This window comes from Rhinocladiella mackenziei, assembly GCF_000835555.1.
Source record: "Rhinocladiella mackenziei CBS 650.93 unplaced genomic scaffold supercont1.6, whole genome shotgun sequence".
NCBI classification, from domain to species: Eukaryota; Fungi; Ascomycota; class Eurotiomycetes; order Chaetothyriales; family Herpotrichiellaceae; genus Rhinocladiella; species Rhinocladiella mackenziei.
The window spans coordinates 894546-914711 of NW_013550599.1; the positions used below are offsets into that span (position 1 = coordinate 894546).

The following is a 20166-nucleotide window of genomic DNA, read 5'->3' on the forward strand; positions in this document are numbered from 1 at the left end:
GGTCGTAATCTTCCCAGTTTGTCTAGGGTCCTCAAGAAAAATGGGCGCCACATTGGATGAGGAGAGGGAAAGAACCCGAAACCTTATCCATTTCAGCCTCGGGAGGTATCTGTCGATCCCGACATACGCCCGCCGATAAATCATAAATATCGTTGAGCGTGGGAAAATTGGAATTCTTGGATACAAACCCACCTTGTGAAAGGAAGCTGGATTTGGCCAAATGAGACAGCTCTTCTGCTCAACGAGAGTCAAACCTTTTGAATTTCTCGCTGTCTCCTCTTTCCAACAAGAGTTCTGCCGAGCGAGTCTGCATAGCAAGAGAGACTGGCCCCATCACATCTGCTGACGCAAACTGCAGCAGTAATGGAAATCTGAAAGGCCGGGATTTGATTCGCGCGGGCATCGCTGACCGCCATATCTCATGCAAGCCACAGCTCTGACGCCGTCATTCAAATGGCCTTAAGAGCAAGGAAGTTGATTACACCAGTCGTCTATCGTGGGGGTGGGTAGATATTGACCAACGCATGATTGATTGATGGTTGCCTCCGAAATAGCATGCTCTTAGTCACCATCAGAGCCTCGTATTCATCAAGACGACGGAAAGCTGTAAGGATATGAACGGTGTCAAGCATGTGAAGAGTAGGCTGTGTGTGTAGTCAGTCCAATGCTGAAATTCGGGGTGACCATTCGGATCCGTACTTGTTGGCCGGTGATCTTGATCTCACTGGATGAATAGTTTGCGGTTGAATGCCTGGCTCGGGTCTCGGCCTCTTCGTGTATGGTTGAATTCCCCGCAAAGCGTGATGTAGCGTGTTGTCATGTCGACAGGTAAGAATTTCCTGGTACTCAAAGGCGTGCTGATCAATGCCTAACTCTTCTTGCGTCTGGAAGTAGAGCACGCAGATAAAAAGTATACCCAGAAACGTGTGTAATTTAACTTCAACAAGGGGATACTCAACGCAGCATGCGTTTGATGGACGACTTTATCTCGCAAGAAGGGCAGGACTTAAGTGGGACACAAGCCTCTTGAGACTTTAGCATACATGATACTTCCATGAGTGACTTTTTTTTTTGTTTGAATGATCGGCTCGGCTTCCTTTCCCCGCAAAAAGCATCGAACGATATCCACATATTGGCATGCTCAGTGGTTCGGTCTTGACCCTAAGGATCTTTTTGTCTCCAATGATTCCCGTGTGGGGTCCCCTGCACTTGCATGAAATACGAGCCATCTTGGGCGAATAGAAGTGGTCGACCCATGCTTTAGATTTGGTGGAGAATGGGGAAGTAAGATGTTCTCTGAAGTGCGTTGCAGAGGATTGAAAGATATGCAACAAGATTGACAACTCGTGTCAGGGTTAAGATACTGGAAAGAATTTTCATTGCTGGTCGGTCCGTGTGGAATTTTTTTTTCTTGGGCCGGCGAACCCGAGGATCCTTCAGTGTCTGTGTGGAAGGAGATTGCGCTGAGACCTGTCATGAAGTTTGTTGAGAGCCGACGGGCCAACAAACTAACTCGTCTCGGAGGCCTGAGAAGCCTTCGGAGTCTGGGGAGGCACCCATGCGATTACTGATGTAGAAGTATACCGATCGATGAGAAGCTAAAGAGGCCCTCAGACATGACACTGGTCGGTGGATAAGGCTTGGAGAGAGATTGACAGAGTAGTAACCGGAACAACAATTCGTAGTACATGTTGCCGGAGGAATCTGAATCGAGTCCAAGAGGAAACCGTCTTCCGTCATCTGATCCGTATTCGACAATGTAATCAGTAAGTTGTACTCAGCCCTCTCCACAGGAAGAAAGAGCACCGGCATTATTGGTGCAGCCAGAGTTTGAAAGCCGAGCGAGGATGTACCCTCGGCCCATGCCTTAATCTGCTCGGGGATGATGTCGTGGAGGAGCAAGCTCAGGATGTTCTAATTCATTCTTTTCTGCTCCATAGGTCCACTAGCCAGCTGAGATGATCAATAAAATTGGAAGGCTTGAGTTTTTGGCCTCGGGCTGTCAGCGAAGGGGCGCTAATCTGTGATCATTATTGTGCGGATACCATCATCAGGATTGTACCTTGGGCGACGGAAAGGCTCGTAAGTTCTCACTCCGCATGGGTTGGTGTATCTTGCGAGCGACCCGAACTGGGGACTCCGCGATTCCCCCGGCATGTTTTTGATGCGGTGGGCAGATGGTGTCATCTGGGGGATAAGACCAAATTGGGTCAATGGATAAAGGGAGTCAGCAGTGCACGACAAAACCATTTTGCTGCTGTAGGTCAGCGCTGCCTTCAACTTTTGACAATGTCCTTGGCCAGTCAATTCTGGCGTAGTGTGGGGGACCCGGGTTACACGGGCTGATAAGGTGTCGGACAACAAGGAGGTGTCTCCTGAGCCCTGACTCTACCCCATCCTGCGTTTGCGTAGTTAGTCCTCCGCATCCGAAGAATTAAGGGTTGGCACCGGGACCACCCTCCTTCTGCCTTGCAAATCACCTGTACAGTGACTTCGCCCCATCCCTCTGTTTTTCGCCCTCGGAGTATCTGACAATCTTGCCCCCAACATCTCAGAGTTTCGAGTCCCCCCCAGTGAGTCCGGGAGTTCGGATCATTCATTGTGTGATTGATGCTTCACTCATTAATGCCGCCCGGATGCACAATGACTCAGCTTTCCATATTCCGGAGCCGGCGGAGTAGCAGGGACGAATCAATTTGTCCGGGTGCCCAGCAAGCAAAACAAGGTCAGGATACTTGTTGACTACTGCGTAATTAGGTGAAATCATCGTCGTAAGATCAGGGGGGTGTTGGGGGGAAAAAAAAAAAATGGAGTGCATGCAAACAAAACTGGAGGCTGACAAGGAAGGGCAATCCGCATTCCGCGTTGTTACGAACCCAATGATATTCGTAAGACAACGAGTTTGTTAATCTGAAATTACACATGTAAACGTGGGATTGGCTGCCCTTTGCTAGGAGCGCCCCGTTTGCCTGACTTTGATACCATCGTCCATACAATCAAAGATCACGAATAAACTCCCCTTCTATTTGGCGCAGTCGTGCGGCGCAACCCCATGATATCCTTATCCGTCTATAGCCTTGCTCCTTGCTATTGTTCTCCAAATCGTCCAAGTTTGTTCAAACCGAGTGTTTCTTCCCGTTAAAAACATAAGAAAATTAAACCCCAAACCAAACAAGCAAGATTTGAGTGGAAAAAAAGAGATGCTAGCCGGAACAAGATTGAGCCATACCGTAGCGTAGACTCCGCAAAACACCTTTCATCGATCCAGTCACCTTGGAAAATCCCCATTGATTGATGCTGCAGTACTAGATTCGCCAGAGCTCAGTCCGCTGGGCGGGTTCAGCATTTCAGATACGCCAATCTTCGGAAGTTGCGGCACAGGCAGTTTTCTTTGAGTTCCCGTGACAATATCCGCAATTGACGGGCCAGTGTGTTGAGGAGGCGGAATATGAGAATAAGATCCATCGGCTTGAGGCTCCATCGGTGCAAGCAGCGGTGTATGTCCCAAGGAAAGATGGCGAAGTCCAGGGAGTTGTAGATCACTGCCATGGGGTCGAAGACGTGGAGAGTGGCCCGGCGTGGCAAGAGGCGTATGATCCGGAGTTGGAGATATTGACTCATGGGAGAACGTTGGCGAGGACGGGGCAGTAGAATGAGGCGAGTTGGGTCTTGATCTCTTGACGCGGTGGTCATCGTCATGATTTTCTTGCGAATGAGACCGAGACATCGAATGGGAAATGGCGTAAGCGGACAAGGACGGCAGTCTTCCGTTACTGTTGTGATTCCGATGACTAAACAGGTGATGCTGATGTTGGTAAGGTACTCGGGTGATGTGCTCGTCTCTCTCGACTTGCGATGCGGCAGTAGCAAGAAGATTGATGTCCATAGCATTCGATCTGTCATCATTTCGCGCAAAGGGGCCGAGATTTGTTGGAACGTGAGGTGTATGTGAGGATTGAACCGCGAAGGAATGAGGCGGCGACACATTCGGGGAGGCGACGGTAGATGTAGGGGCCGACCTGGGCATGTTGTTCTTGCTAGGCGGCGGCATCATCTGGGCCTGAGCAGAGAAATTTTGGTTTGACACATCCTGAAGACCTGCAAGGGCGGCGGCGGCAACTTGATGAGTCTTTTGATTTCGACGAGAGTTGGGATTGTTGTGAATGCGCGAGTGTCGAGTCAGCTCGTCGGATCGGCTGAAGCGCTTACTGCAGCCAGGAAACTGGCAAGCGTGAGGCTTTTCTCCCGTGTGTGTTCGAATATGCCTCGTTTGGTGTTCTAATCGATGGAATGCCCGGTCGCAAAGAGGGCACTTGTACGGCCGCGGGAGATCCGCCCTCTCTTCAGCGTTCGTAGTCTGCGAAGACATTGCACTAGGCATGAGGCTGACTGCAGCAGCCATATTGCTGTCGGTCTGAGTAGTCGTCGACGTACTGGTGGTTTGGGCGGCGGTGCTGACGGTCTTGGGCGTCTCTTTGGAGGGTTGAGAAGGAGTCGCGGACTCTGAGGAAGGAGAAGGGTTAAGGATGGCAGTAAAGTCTACTGCAGATGAAGGGCGTTGCATTCGAGCGAAGAGAGACTTTTGTTCCCCAAGGTTGTCGCTTATCGTGGGGTGAATCATCCACTAGGTAGACCCGATGGCGGCGTGACGCATGCACAACGCAGCGGACCCGGGGTCGGAAAGGCGCAAATTAAGTGGACGGGGATCGGTAGTGTGGGCGGACTTGACGGATAGGGTGGTGTGGTAAGGTAATGGAATTGGTGTGTGGTACTGGGTCACAGAGAGAGAATTTTGGGGAGGGGGGAAGAAAGTGAAGAAGAAACGAGAGAGGCAAGCTGGGAGAGAAATGCCGGATGGGGTTGGAGAAGTACTCGTAACTCCGTGCCTAAGTAGAGTCGCAAGGAGTAGACGGACAACTGATGAAGTCAAGTCTGTGGTTTGACCTGTGGTGGATTGTGTGGACTTGTCGTGCGTGGGCAGGAAATTATCCGGGAGTGCGACCTGGAAACTGGAGACTGGGGGGAGCAGGGGTTAAAGGGGGGTGTCTGTCCTTTTTCTTCTCCCTCTTTTTTCTTTCTGACAAGGAGAAAAGGTTGAGGTCTGAGACCCAGGCCGAAGGGCTCAGGATCAGGCGCAGGATCGGGTTCAGGCTCCTTGGGAATGTGTGGGAAGTGAAATGCCGAGGGTTCGTGTCGTGTTGGCGTTGGCTGTGTACTCGGAGTGTTATGACACTGTCACGACAGGATAGTTCCGGGCGCCTGTGATTTCAAAGACGGTTGGAACGGCTAGCGTAATCCTTATCGGGTGTAAATGACGAGCTGAAGGACCAAGGGCGAAATAGAAACTTTTTGGGGGAAAGTTCGGGGACTGGGGATGAGTCAACTCTTTCGCGGCGCCGATAAACGAACCAGCGAACGAATGAAGCTCAAGAACGCTGTGTGATCCGGGACAATGACGGCCGGCTGTCGGGGAGATTCCCAACAGCCCCCAGTTAAAGGTAAAAAAAGGATGCTCAGGGTGGGATTGCCGCTGGGGGGACAAGTGGCCTGTACAAGCTCGTTTCATGGAGTCTTTCTCTCGGAGTATGTGAATTGTATGTCGAGCTGACTTTGATTCCTTCTCTCTTTTCGCACCCTCCTCTTTCTTTTTGCTTGATTGTCTCTCGTTTCGTGATCCGAATGGAGAAATGCGAGGACGAAGAGGATTATTAGGCGAGAAGTACCTGATCCGGGGAAGGGCGACAGACGAATCAAAAGGGGAGTCTGGAATGAGGCATTTGGAGGATGACAGTGATGATGGGGATGGTCAATGGGGATTCTCGATGCGATGACCGACGAGATACCTAATCACAGACCACACACCACGGATACTGACCATTGTTTTTTAACTAGTTCAATAGGAAAGACAATGAATTTATTATTGATCGATGAGGTGAGCCGACAAAGTCGCAGAACGGTGCGGTGTCTGCCCGCTGCAAGTAAAGACCACGGGTACCCCTCATGCACAGTTATGGGGGAGGGTACAAAATATGGAGCAGCTGCAAAAGACACCGAAGTCTGTGTATGTAACGAGTACCGTGCGGTAATCACTTTGCCCCAGAGTGACATCCGAGGCTCGGTCTGGCAGAAAATATCCCACCCACGAGAAAAACTCGGAACTGCTGGAAATCTGCGGGATTTCCCTATTTTCAATTTTGATTCCTGGTCAGGTTCCCGCTACGAGGAGCCGGGGAAAATACATGAGCACTTTTTTTGTCTGAGTATGCTGTCTCATTCACTCAAGACCTAGGTATCGACATGTCTCCTGCAACTTGCTATTGGTGATACCAGAGCTCTCAACATGACTTGTACTCCAATATTCGATGATTATTCCTTGCCTATCATCGAACAACGAGGCGTCATCAACGCAGGCTAGAGGTAGCATATCTTCAGGAACAATTTGGTGCTGAACGCTCCGTGGCAAATATTTAGATGCTACGATTCGATAACCAAGCAATGTCAATCGTCACGAAACTTGAAAGATATTCCGGAACGAATACACCCAATATTTTCGAAGAAATGTCGCAATCGCGCCCATCGGGAGTCAACAACGCCACACGCTTGGCACTGAGCAGTGAGCGATTCGGAGCCTGGGGCAGCTCTCGGCGAGGTGGGTGGAGGAACCCACAGAAAGCGTCAGAATGCCTCAGAAGGAAATTCCGGCCTTGTTATCAACACTTGTCAACAAAATCTTTTGGGGGGTTCCACGAGGGAGCCTCCAAGTCTGGACAATCTACCCAATGCAGCCTAAACGCAGCGTAAGCAGACCCCGGGATCTTTTTGTACGGCTTGAAAGCATGTGGTCGCGGAACGGTTTCCATTTTGTGGGTGCCCACCTTCGCCTCAAGTAGGTGCCTTGCGGATATTGCGGGTCGCTGACCGACGGTGGGCACTGCAGGGGCTGATTTCACATTTGGGACACATTTTTGGGGGGTGGGGACAACGAGAATCGGTTAGAAAATCTCTTTGTGTCTGTCTGCGTGGCTGAATCTCGGGGTGATACTCCCGAGGCGGGGCAAGCCAGTATAGGGGATATGCTTTCAACAGCGCGCTGACGACTTTGTACAGAAATGGCAGGGATCCTTGCCCTTTCACATGTGTGATTCATTCTTCCTCCGGAACACAAATGCTAGCCACTCATTTCCTTCATGTGGTTACATGCAAGTCATTATCATAGACGCATAGGTGAATCGAAGAGCTGGAAAAGCGTCAAGAAAAGAAAGTACAGTGTCTCAGAAATCGAGGCCCAGTGTGGCTGACATGTGCGCCGAACTTCTGTAGGATTGTGTGATTATTGATTTGATCAACAATCCTTTCCCCACAATCCCCCCATCCAGATTCAAAAAAAAGATGGCATTTTGTTTTGGGGACATTCTGCAATATGATGGAAGGATCATCGCTCAGGATCGAAAGATCAAAGCGATCGCTACCGACATCGTAGACTTCGAATCCCGTCCCACGTTCAACGCACATGTAGAAAATGGCAACGATAGCGGAACCTAATTGCAGAAAGCATTTGATCGACGCAACAGCCGAAGAGATCATTTCGAATGAAATGACCGAAAATTCCATACGACGCATTAACATCCCACGCAATGATTTGTTCAGACAAGCCACACACACTAGTTATCAGGTACCGCAACCGGCCCTCCCATAGGGACGAAGGTACCCCGTGCGTCTCTGATTCGGTGAGGGCAAGTCACCGTAGGGGGAGATATCAGACAAGCCAGGGCCTTGACTGGCAGGTAGAGCAAAGTTTGGGAGTCAGCCGGAATGCTCCCACTTCTCCACGTTCTCGATCCTCAAGCTTTATCACAGGTTAAAACTCAACACCTCGACGTTTGTACAGCTGATGTTTCTACCATACAGCACCAGGATTGCGCCATCAATCTCTCATCAGAGACTGTATCCATCTCAGACAGCACATCGATATAGGCCATGTGAAAATGAACTGTTCTAGATGTGAGAAGGATGTCCCTGAAGAACTTACGGAATGAGATCTGGGACCTTCCCCACGCTCAAGCCGCCCTGGTCGGAAATGCTTCTGTGGCGCCCCTAGAGGCTCAGGAGTGATTTCGAAATGACCATGTCCCAATCACGGACTTGGGTCTTTACATCTATTCTCCGGATGTTGCTCTGACCTCTCGACCAGCTCCCAAACGAGCCGGCTTGTCGTGTTTCGCAAGCTTGTGTGCGGTAGTTTTGGGGCTGGTTTGAGTTGCTTATCGAGCATCGTACATGTCCCCCTTTCCAGGCTTTGCCAGCTCACAAGTTACAACCAGATAGCTCGGAACGCCGGTTCACGTCAAAAGCAATAATGTCCTGACACAGTGGGGGTGGTCTTACCTGCAGTTAGTGCCTCAATCCCCACGAACAATATCACCTCACTCCATATGCTACAAGTTGTTCTCGTCCAGATTTAGCCTGGTAAGGCTCCCCTGGAATCCACTTGCGGGGATTGCTCAAATCATTGATTTTTGGCGCGGAAATGGACTGACAGATACAATAGGCCGATGTGCCCGTCTTGGGTTTCTGTCACGCCAGTGAAACTGGCAGTACGGGTTTTACGAGGGCTCGAGGGTTCGGTTCTCCTTCTCCATCGTTATGAACTGCGGGTTAGGGTTGATTGTCCCGCAACCGAGAGAACTGGCTGTTATAGACCGTCTACCCCACCGGAACAGGAATTCCGACCTCAATTAGAATGCGAACAGGACTTTTCGACATCGTACCGAATTGCAAGGTTCAGAGAGTCCCGCAGAGTTAATGCAAAGGTTTGTCGGCCTAAAGAAAGACGCTCATGTTCAGCACCTGAATCATATGAAGGCGCAATTTCATACCTAGTAAAGAACGAATCCTCAAATAGCAGGACAGATAGCCTCGGACTACTCCGGATCACTTTCGTCGATGCGGATTTGGGCAAACAACAGCGTTTCCCACCCGCATTACCTTCCTCCTATTCAGAGTCATCCTTGTCTCTTGTCAAGCGCTATCTTTTGCCCGCTGCATGGATTCCGGTCTGCAGGAGTAAGAAAAGAGCCGAAGTGAGAGAACAAAATTTGGCAGGAAACCCACTCGAAACTCCTGACCTAACGTCTCACCGACAATGTTCAACAAAATAGCACGATACTTTGAAATCGGATAATCGCATGTCAGGCTATAAGGACGTGCAAGGCGGAGTTTCAGCTGCTATCCCGATAGCATCACCGAGTCTGACTCGAGTCGGAACCGCCTCTCACCAAAAGCCCACTCGAAGTTTTTTCCACTCCACTTGTCCGGGTATATGAGTACATTATCGATTGTTTCGGAACAGGCGAAGCAATTGAAATGGGCCGGGAGTCGGTTTACCAAAGACTGCTCCAGATAATAACCCAAAAAGATTTCGAAAACCAACCAGGAAAAAAATCACGCGGGTATTCCCGACCCCGTCAATGTCCACATGTCAAGGTCCCAAAGTTACAGATCCTCACGAGATGCCTACCACTTTCCGACCTGTGGAATTATTAAGAGACACTCTGCCCGTCAAGGTTTTTATCATGTGAAACTCGAAGTATGAAATCGCGGACTTCAATTTCCGGAAAGACAGAGTGGAATTGAGTTCTGACATGGGCGGCATTCGCTCGGAAGAATATTCCCGTGTTCAGAGGACCCATAGCGTAGTCTGCAGTATTTCACATGTGCTCACCAAGGTTCTGTTTTGATGTCTGATATGGCCCCCGCTTCCTCATGACGCTCTCCCGCCGTCGACGGGGCTTTCCTTCTCCTATCTCCCATCACTTTGTTGAGAAGAACTCTGGAAGGTCGGTTCCATGAATGGAGAACTGACTGCTTGCAGGAAAATATCCATACCAACCTACTGCATTGTCTTCATCGACTTTGGCGTCTGACAGTGGCAACAGTTGGAGATATAAATCCATCCGAGAAATGACATACTGGGAAAGCACATCTACCTTGTCTTCGTGTAGGGGAAATTTCATCGGGGATCCTATTTTGCTGCTAGGCGAAGAAATCTTTTCGTTGAGGAAAATCTTAAGAACCGGCGAATCGTCCTCTGTCTGCCAACGGAGACATTCAACCCTTTGCACATCCTCTACTTTCAAAGGCGGTGGTGTCAGCTATTGAGAACATTCACCAAAAGATTCCAAGTCGCATTGTCGAGATCTTCGCCGTGTCTCATCTCCTTCAACCCGGAGCATAACCATCGTGTGCCAATGGGCTAATTCGACTGTTATGCGGACTTGTACTTCTCTGGACCATTTGAGTTTTCTTTCTCATCTTCTCTGCCTCCAACGTATGCTTCACTCATTTACGAAAATCCCCAGATTCCCAACCAATGACGAGCTATACAGTTGATCGTGTTCAAGATGTAGAACTGCTCGATGCGCCACTCCAGAATTGAGATCCCATGTGCAGGAACAGGACTGCAGAGGAAAAAAACATCAGGCCATATCCCAGCCCTCTACTCTGCCAAGCCCCAGTCCAAGGTCCCTAACCGTATGTGGCCTTAGAAAGGTACTAGAACGTCTAGTGTGCTGCTAAAGCAAGTATGCGCGGCCGTGCCCGCCACGATGATATCATTTTCTGGCTCGGACTTTGGGCCTGTTCGTGTCCCTGAGGGCCGGTGCAGAATCAAGCCATGCTCAAAGATCAACAACTACTTCCCGCAGCCCGTTCGATCACGTAGCAAGATCCCAATGTGACCCCGCAGCCTCTCCTGCCACTGCACAAGTCAATCTCTGGCTGCATCGGGCTTCTTTTGCAAATTTTTTTTTCTTGAACCAGCCGACGGATCTCCCTCTGGCACCATGCCACCTGCTCGATCTCGAAACATCGACGATTCGAGATCCGAAACTTCGAGCACAATTACCAATCAAAAAGAAAAGTCGTTATTTGGGCCGGCAAGCGGTTCAGGAGTGTCGAAAGGGAGGCGTGTGGTATCAAGCGCGCTGAACGGCTCAAGCGCAGGAAACAAAACTTCTACCAATGGTGCAGCAGCTCCTTCAGCCTCAGCCGTGACAGATGGGGATCAAGACCTAAACCTCCCTCAAGTATGTTCAATACTATATGCATTGTCAAGTGTGAAATTCCTCTCAAATGAAGCTCTCTAACTGATCATGCTCTTTCCAGACCGATTGGGCGACCATGCCCACATCCATCCTCCGTACTTATCGAATCGCCCATCGCCTCCCAGTACCTTCAGCATTCAATCACCCCCACGCTCAAATAACATACATGTCCTCCCAAACCGCCTTACGAGCACCTTCTGCCGTCCATGCGCGTCGGAAACTTCGTGACCAGAAGTACCAACGACGAAAACAACAAGAATTGATGACCGGGATAAGTAAGGGCGGTAAATCTCAAGAGAAAAGTAAAGATACAAATACAGGAAAACAGTCAAACACAGCGCCTTCTATTGCCCAATCCATCGAACTTCCCGACCATAGTACCAACCAAGGACATCCACCTTCCTCGCCCTCCACTGCCTCGACAACGTACCTAGGCCCACGCGAGCCAGCTTCCAACCTTGCCACTGCCGTCCGCAAACACTTTAACGCCCGGCAATTGAGCGAGGTAGATACTATTGCCAGGTTTATCTACGTGGTCCAACAGAATGGTAGGGCTGTGAGGACGGAAGGATCCGGCGGTGACGGCACGGGCTACTGGATGGGCAGTCACGGCCGCGCGGTCCGAAAGATCGATGGTCCAGGTGGTGAAGTTGGGTTCAGGCTGAGGTTTCACCCGTGATGGCCATTCCGATATCTGCCATTCATAACGGAATATTGACAGCATCTGGTTTCAACAGGAGGGATCCGAAAAGTGAAAAGAGTTTCTGGTCGGGCTAGGTTAATCAAGGTTCGTGTGTATACTATGCTATACTTGCAAAAGAGGGAGCCGTAAGCTTTCAATCGAAGTTCTCAAAAGAATAGGGGCATTGGTAGTCATTTGGAAGGAATCCAGTTGAAAGTTGGAATACCTGGCATATACCAGGAGTTGGATCTTTTTTTTTTTTAATAGAAAAAATTATCAGAAATGGGGGAGGCATGTATATCGATGAACCAACACATGTCGCCATGAATTCACCTATCGACTGGCCTCAACCACTTTTGTCTAATCGGTCTTGGACCACCTTTTCTTTCTGGCCTGCCTTATGGGGAGGGACCGTGCCATGGAGTCCTCTTAGTCCGCCTTTACCAACTTCAATCCTTGATTCAACCCTTCAATTCATGGTTCTCGATCATCTATCTCACCATATCCATTCTCATGTCTGTCCTTGTGGCGAAGAAGAATGGAAATTCGATTCGAGGGTGCTTTGGGGATAAGTCCGAATTTTCATGTGTCATCGCCCCGAGAGATTCATGAATTGAGAACACCTTCAGTCCATATTGCCCGAGGGCCGACTCTTTCTCTCCTTTCCGGCAGGTGCTGTATCACCTACAGTCATATGTATTGACTTTGCTATGCCAAATTATGATGGGTCGGAAATTGAGTCAACCGGAGAAGATGTAGCATGGGGTACACCAAATACCACCGGCGAAGAGTCGAAAGTGTAGGAATGTAAGTCTTTTTGCGGGGATGTTTTCTTCATATCGTCCGTCAGCGGGTAGAGCCGGGAAGAAACTTCTGCTTGGACGGCCGTTTGGGCAGGCTAACATAAGAAGAGACTAGGTGAGAGAATAAAAGGAAGGAAAAACTAGAGCCAAAAAAATGGTCAAAGGTGAGAAATAAGGAGCAATTGAAAAGGGGAATTACAATATTCCATCAGGCTGGCAAAGGAAATGCTGTCGTGGCTTCTCCATTAGCAATCTGATTCTCACAATTGGTGTGGTATCGTCGAACCTATGTAATAGAAAAGAACACGAGTTGGGGAATGAATTAAAGTATCCGAGGTCCTTTGTGGCCTATCGGCCGTGTCCCCAGAGGAGTTTGATAATCACACATGGTCCCAAGGAAGGGCAAGGCTGGAGGCACCCACCGTGGCCCTACATTCCCACACAAGGAAACCTTGGTCATGTTGCTTGAGAGTCGGAAAACAAATTTTCTGTCGCAACGATCAACTTGACGTTTTCCTCGTCCCTCTCTTCTCGAAGAGATGATTGAGTCAAGGGACATCTCGAGTCGGTGTCAATCTTGTCCTGGTTTGAGGTGCTGGCTCTGATTTTGTTAGCCTTTGGAACAGAATTCATGACTTGTAGGGACGTTCTTGAAGACGCGAGGCCTGAATCCGATACCGGAGAGCATTTTGGGACCATTTGAAATCGTGGGAAGCCAATGGGAGTTGAAATGGGTCTTGATATTAGTTGTCTCCAAAGACCAGGGCCCTGATTCGAACTTGGTCGTTACACAGCTCGCTGTGCATTCGATACAAGGCGCGCCAGCCTTTGATGATGATGCGTGATCGACCGAATCTTCCTACCGTTGTTTTGAGTTCCTGGGGCTTCCGAGTAGGAAAAGCGGTGTAGACCGAAAGAGGCCCGCCCCAGGAAAATAAAACGCGGTCCGACACAAATCGGAAATTCTCGTTTGGACTATCCTGTTTGAACTTCCCTGCAGGAAACTGCACAGATTGTTTGAATCACGTTGATGCCTGATATTATGTCTCTGAACCCAATGCCTTTCTCCTTCGAAGAGAACCTGATTTCGTTCTCAAACATGCTCACCTCTGGGTTTTGTTCATTTGCACAAAAGGCGTGGGAGGGAAAGAAAGTGTTTTGAGAACAAAAGGAAAGGGTTATGCCAGCCCCATAGAGTTAAGGCCTTCCGGCTAGATTCTGGGTCCTGTGAGTCTTATATCCCAGGATAAAATAGTCCATTGGTCCACCGAGAAGTCGTCATTTGCCCTGGTGGGAAAAAAAGAACTTTTGTTGGGATTTGAGACGCCCCCGACATTAGCGGATTATCGGGAGAAAGAAAGTCGGATGTATTGCAAAGTCGCTCGTACTCGGTACCTAATATGGACTTCCATTTTGCCCCGTTCCCCCGGGGATGCGGGTTTCAATGCGTCTTAAATCGGAATCGAGGCTAGGAGCATCTGATGAGAGACCCAAGAACCAGGCAGCTGCATATGCGGGTTCGCGCCGGGAAATGACTTGTTGCCAGACACTGATCCACCTCGGGTTGAAGGACAAAAGAAAAAGGGGAAATGAGCGGTGTGTCATGAGGCTGGATGGAGGTGAACATCCGAGGTTTCAATTCTGGAGTCAAGGACAAATTCCATGTTGTCTGGTGATCTCAGGTTAGAGCATTACAATTGTTTTCTTCTTGCAACATGAGATTGCGAAAATGATCGGGGATCTCTGCATGAAGTCTTGTCTCGTTTTTAATCCTGTACAAGGGTAGTGACGACCATGTCGGCCACATCAATTGAATCCGTGAAGGTATGTCATGAGATCATGGCTCCGATGTCAAGTCCGATGGATTGGGGCCGTGGTGAGATTGAAACATGTCATGTAAGCAGAAGGTGGAAAGGAGAATATAGGAAGAAAATAGGCCAATTGAAAAGAGGAGTATGGAAAATTTTGAAGCCCAACGGTGAGGCAACAAATTGGACCAAAGGGGCAGACTGGAGAAAAGATGAGTGGCCATGCTGCAGGCGTTGGAATGGCAGATGCAGAGGATGCAGTAGTGGGAGGATTGTGAGGAGAAGTTTGCCTGTGGTTGGGAGAGTTAGTGTCTGCCTCAACTGCTTGTGTCGTTTGTCGCACGGGAATGGGGGTTGGATGTCGCAACTGGGGGGCTGAGTCAATGCGATATGTCACAAGAATAGCAGATGTTAGTGGTAGAAGACATCAAGAGTCCAAAGTTGGAAGCTGAAAATTGAAGGGTGAGTAGATACAATAGATTTGAACGTGAGATAGCTCTGTATGTTTGCAGCAGTAGAGGCGCAGGCGGGGTACGGAGTTGGATTAAGGTATTTCCAGACCTTTCCGACCTCAAAATATATTTGTCCTTTTTGCCCTCCTTCGCAATTTTGTCTGCCTTGCGTCACGCCTGCAGCCCCCAGCTCGCTTAATAGTTAGGGTGTTGGATGGTTTCGCTGGGGGTACCAAAAAGAAAAGAAATCGAAGGATTCCACGGGCCAGAACTGGACCAATTGGTGTATCCGCGGAGCGGACTCAGAGACAGCATGCCCAAGGGGGATGCCAGTTCAAGGCGACAACGAGCACTAGGCTGGTGGACATGGCTTCTATTAGGCTATTCATTCCTTGCTGTCACTGGGCATCGTTAGGCATGAAGAAACATAAGGGCCGGGCGGGAATCAGGACGCAGCCGGGAAACGTGGGTGCCTGCGCGGGTTATTGGCTGCACTGCCACTTAACAATCCCTACTGGGTCGACTGCGCTGTCAGTGAGGCACTGGGCATGAGACAAGAGGCATACTCTAGGGCATGAACTGGCAGTAGATAGAATGGATGGCAAGTTGGCAGCTCCATACAACACAGAATATTGCAATGATTAGTCCGTAGTCAGAAAGTCGCCAGTTGCAAGCTCGTATGAATCGATAGTATCTAGTATCTATCACCATTCCCGACCATATCCACCCGTCTGTCTCTCTTCTGTGTGTCTTTCTATCTACAACATCAGCATCAGCATTCTGCAGCCATCGACTCTATCGCCTCATCTCCCAATCTCTTTGTCGTGACCTGGCCGCTCCACGGACCTGACCAGCGCAGACCCGGAGCAATACCGGCCATATTGAGTGCTTGTGCCGACATCGACGTCGTGGGTCAGACAGACCGTACAAGACGCCAGCAAAAGCCAGCAAACCATCTTCGGCCAGCGAAGCCAGACCAGAAACCCCCATCCTGCTCCTCTACTCCTCTTCGCCCTCCTGCAATCTCTATCAGCCAAAAGTCCAACCTGCGCACCGTCAAACCACCTCCCCTCCTCCCTTGATCCTCACCATTTTGCAAACATTTGAAAACTCTCCCATCCAGCTGTGTTGCTGGTTTCTGCTCTGTTCGAAACTCTGTGTGGCGTCGGAGTCTTCACCGCCTTCCAAGAACCTCTCCACCACCCCCCCAAAACCACCGAGTGCTTTGTGGAATACCACATCACCAATAAGATCGGGTCCCAGCCAAAACCTCCCGACTCAAAAAAAATTCCCACCATCTCCTCTGTACTACCATCATCATCGACATCCTTCAATGTCCGATTGCTGTCCGTCTTCTTTTGGTCGCTGTTGTGTCCTCCGACTCAGCGGAGGTTGCTGATTGTTGCTGAGGTTGCCCCTCACTCAGAAACCAACACTAAAGCGACCTCCGCAATATGGGCATAAGGCCTCATCATGCTGAACCGTCACTGACTCAAGTCAACTCCGAACCGCATCAGCATCACTCCCGACATTCCTTCAGAGTGGGCATGTGGCAGAAAATACAGAATATCTTTGCCAAAGATGATCCCACTCAAAGTCCCGTCGAGTGCACTGACCACGATCAGTGGCCTCAGACATGGGCTGAGGCCCGTGATTCCAACAAGCCAGACTCATCAACGAGGCCACTCGCTGTTGGCCTCCCCCGGCAAGCCACCTTCAGACGCCAGAATTCCGAAAGACGGGATCGATTGTTTCCCATTGAACCTTGTCCCGCTGAACGAAGAGCTCTCTCGTCGACGAGGCATGCTTCGACCAGTTTACCCCGGCCTCGAGCTTCTTCATCACCGCCGTATTGGGATCCTGCCCGTGTCTCTGCTCCAGCCGTGGCTGTGAGCAGCAAAGCTGATGCCGGCGCCTATGATTCTCGTATTGGCGCCATCCCACCTTCTCTCGATCCCACCCTCCCCAACAATTCCGAAGACATCTGGTCGGATGATGACTACCGGCCTCCTCGACCACCTTCGACCACTTCATCGGATGATTCACATTATCCGCGGATGCTTGCTGTTGACGACAAGCCGGATTTGCGAGATGAACTCGATAGTCGATGGATCCTCAATCTCAGCATGCACTTCAGAGATAAGTCCGACCGTGAAAAGTTCTTTGTCACTTATGCAGAAACTCCCACGCACTGGCGTCGTGTGACCGTTTCATGTGATTATCGCAACGCCGAACCAGGATCCCTAGAGATGGATCTCAAAGAACTTCAGTTCCAAAGAGATAAGAGCATGCAAATCTACGAGTCTATCCGCGATTCCCTTCCCGAAATTCAATTTTATGAAACCGTCACGAATCTTAAACTGGAAACCACTGATGGCCGACTGCATGTTCACGTCACTGAAGACGTCAACGAAATCATTCCGTACCCGCCGCGGTATACCGTGGCACATATCCTTTCCGATGAAGAGTTTTCCCCGATGGAAGTTCGTGAGAGCGACTTGACCTTCGACTCTCATCTTTCAGGATTTGTCTACAAGATCCGGTACAAGGGCAAAGTCTACATCAAAAAGGAAATCCCTGGCCCTGATACGGTCGATGAATTCTTGTATGAGATCAATGCTCTGCATGCCCTTCACGGATCTAGTCACGTAATCCAACTCGAAGCCATCGTTCTTGATGATACTCAACAATCGGTCAGAGGATTACTCATTAGCTATGCAGAGAAAGGTGCCATCGTCGATTTACTCTACGACCATAGAGGGTCTATCCCTTGGGAAGATCGATGCAGATGGGCTGAGCAATCGGTGCGTGGACTTAGCGAGATACACGAAGAAGGTTACGTCCAAGGCGACTTTACCCTGTCCAACATCGTTGTCAATGGTGATGGAAATGCCAGAATCATCGATATCAACCGCCGTGGATGTCCGGTCGGATGGGAGCCTCCTGAAATCGCCACCAAAATTGCCAGCAATCAAAGAATCTCGATGTACATTGGTGAGAAATCAGACTTGTATCAATTGGGGATGACATTGTGGGCATTGGCGATGGATGACGATGAGCCTGAACGACATGTTTCACCGTTGAGTGTTGATGAGTTCCCTTCCGAAGTCCCCGACTGGTACCAAGACATCGTCAGAACTTGCTTATCCCCCCGACCGCGGGATCGATTGTCCGCCAAGGAACTCGTTGAGATGTTCCCATCAGAAGGAAGTTCCAAATCGACCGAGGAATCTCACCCCCACAAACGACCCACATTGAAGTTGCGCACCAGAAAGGAGTATATTGACCCTGCTGCTGCAGTTGAGCGCGATGATATCGAACGATTTAATTTCAGTCAGCATGAACTTGGTGGCGTCGTCACCTATTCACCAGAAAGCTCCAGGGACGATTACACCTTCACCTATCCCCGGTCGTCGAATTACGAGTTCGACAGTGAAACTTCAGGGTACGAGAGAGGCAGGAGACCACCCACCAGTTGTGCACATCTTGGTCCAAACGAGACACCTCATCGGTTACGTGATGACGAAGGAGCCCATCCAATTACCGATCCAATGGACGATCCAGAACCCAACATTGTCGCAATTTCTCCAGGAGTGGAACGCGAGTTTGACGAGGTGGAGTTGGATGGTCATCCTTACCTGATATCACGCAGGACGTTCAACGACGAAGAAAGAGAAGTTCTGGAACGAGCGGCGGTCGAAGAAAGGGATTTCCATGATCCAGGCCTTTCTGTCGACAACCCTGGACTTGATGTCGCTGGATCTTTGGATTCTTCGGAACCTTTGCCAGAACGACGGTCTTCGTTCCCAACGGCGGCTTCTACCACCTCAGACAGCACTCCTAGGAACAGCCATGCTATTCTTCCAACACTTGCTCACCATCAGCCCGATGGGCGGGGCCCTGAGCCAAAAGATCCTCAAGCATCCGAGGCAGCAGATTGCAACCCGGATATGGACAACGACCAAAATACCCCTCAGGAAAACTGTCTACCACACTCGATTACCACCAGTCGTGACGCTGATGTTCTTATGTCTAATGCGACTGAATGCCCCCATCGGAAGGCTTCACCTCTGCCTAGAGTATCATCGATGAGTCAGCCTCCTGGCCTTCCATATGCAGACAGTGGTTATGACGAACCACTGGGCTTGACTGATGACGATGGACCTGGTTATCTGGGTGTGACATCGATTGAAGACGGGGAATCGGTTCAAGAAGTAGACGAAACGCCCATCTCATTGGTCGAGGAAGACACAACACACCAACCGCCTACAGCTGATGAAGCTCACTGTTTCCCAGAGGTCCCTGGAACAACTTCACTCCAACACGATATTACCTCACCGGAACACCAAGTTTCTGAATTGTCAACAGAAATCTCAAAGAACGAGTCAGGAGGAAAGCAAGTCCGAATTACGTTACCACAAGACAACGAAGTGTACTTGGTAGGCAAAGCCGACGAGCCTGTGCATTCCGACGAAGAGATCAAGTGAAAACATGGACGCTGACGTTTGGAATTACTCATTGCAAATGCTTGTTCATCAACTTGAAATGGATCTCGGCAAGCATTTGACTGATGTGGAGCATATGATTGAGGTCGACTTCGCTCTTGAATGCATCTAATGGGCTCCCCGCCATTCCGCAGTGTCAGCCTCATTCCCTCTCGCTCACGCGAATATCAAAAGAGGGCTCGGAGCCATGATCACTGCAGTCAACAATCAACGATGTCGTCTCCGCCTATTTGAAATGTTGAGAGTGAAAGGCGAGACACTAGGGAGGATCTCCACTGTGACCTGACGTCTGACTTTGAAAACCTTTGATTCGACGAACCTGGTCGAATCTGCTCATTGAAACGAAGAGTTAGCCAAATTTGCGAGCCTTGACCTTTGACACCAATCCTTTCTTCGATACAGCTAATGAGGCAACACGCCGACCCAAAAACAGCCTACGGCTATGACCTATAATCACGATCCACATGACCATGCCTTTGTCACGATCTGAATTTGGATTAAATCACATTGGATTGAATTGTTGATATTCTTTTAACAAGCAAGATTCATGATACCACCGACGAAACGAGTAGGGACCCAGAGGGAAGGGAAGGAAATGTTTGCTATCTTTTCGTCTTTCGGTATGTACTGCATATGGGTGGCGTCTTTGGGATTCGGAGTCATTTTATTTCAAATACGAGTATGTGGTTGCAAAACCAATTATGAAAAGGAGCAAGAATTCTGTTGGATGGGGCAGGCATACGAATCTCTCGGCATCGATATCGTTCCTGAGGCACGCAGCTTTTCTGATCATTTGGCTCTTTGGGATTGTGGT

The 20166-nt window shown here is 49.7% G+C and overlaps 3 protein-coding genes across 3 annotated transcripts; 2 read left to right on the forward strand and 1 right to left on the reverse strand.

The window, feature by feature from the left end:
• Positions 1 to 3268: 3268 nt before the first annotated feature.
• Positions 3269 to 4564, reverse strand: Z518_08131 (uncharacterized protein; the record flags this gene model as incomplete). Its single annotated transcript, XM_013413874.1, has 1 exon — positions 3269 to 4564. One exon carries the CDS (start codon positions 4562 to 4564, stop codon positions 3269 to 3271), a length of 1296 nt encoding a protein of 431 aa, XP_013269328.1.
• Positions 4565 to 10841: 6277 nt separating this feature from the next.
• Positions 10842 to 11781, forward strand: Z518_08132 (uncharacterized protein; the record flags this gene model as incomplete). Its single annotated transcript, XM_013413875.1, has 2 exons — positions 10842 to 11084; positions 11164 to 11781. 2 exons carry the CDS (start codon positions 10842 to 10844, stop codon positions 11779 to 11781), a joined length of 861 nt encoding a protein of 286 aa, XP_013269329.1.
• A 4520-nt stretch (positions 11782 to 16301) lies between these two features.
• Positions 16302 to 19334, forward strand: Z518_08133 (uncharacterized protein; the record flags this gene model as incomplete). Its single annotated transcript, XM_013413876.1, has 1 exon — positions 16302 to 19334. The coding sequence occupies one exon, from the start codon at positions 16302 to 16304 to the stop codon at positions 19332 to 19334; it is 3033 nt and encodes a 1010-aa protein (XP_013269330.1).
• Between the last annotated feature and the right edge of the window lie 832 nt (positions 19335 to 20166).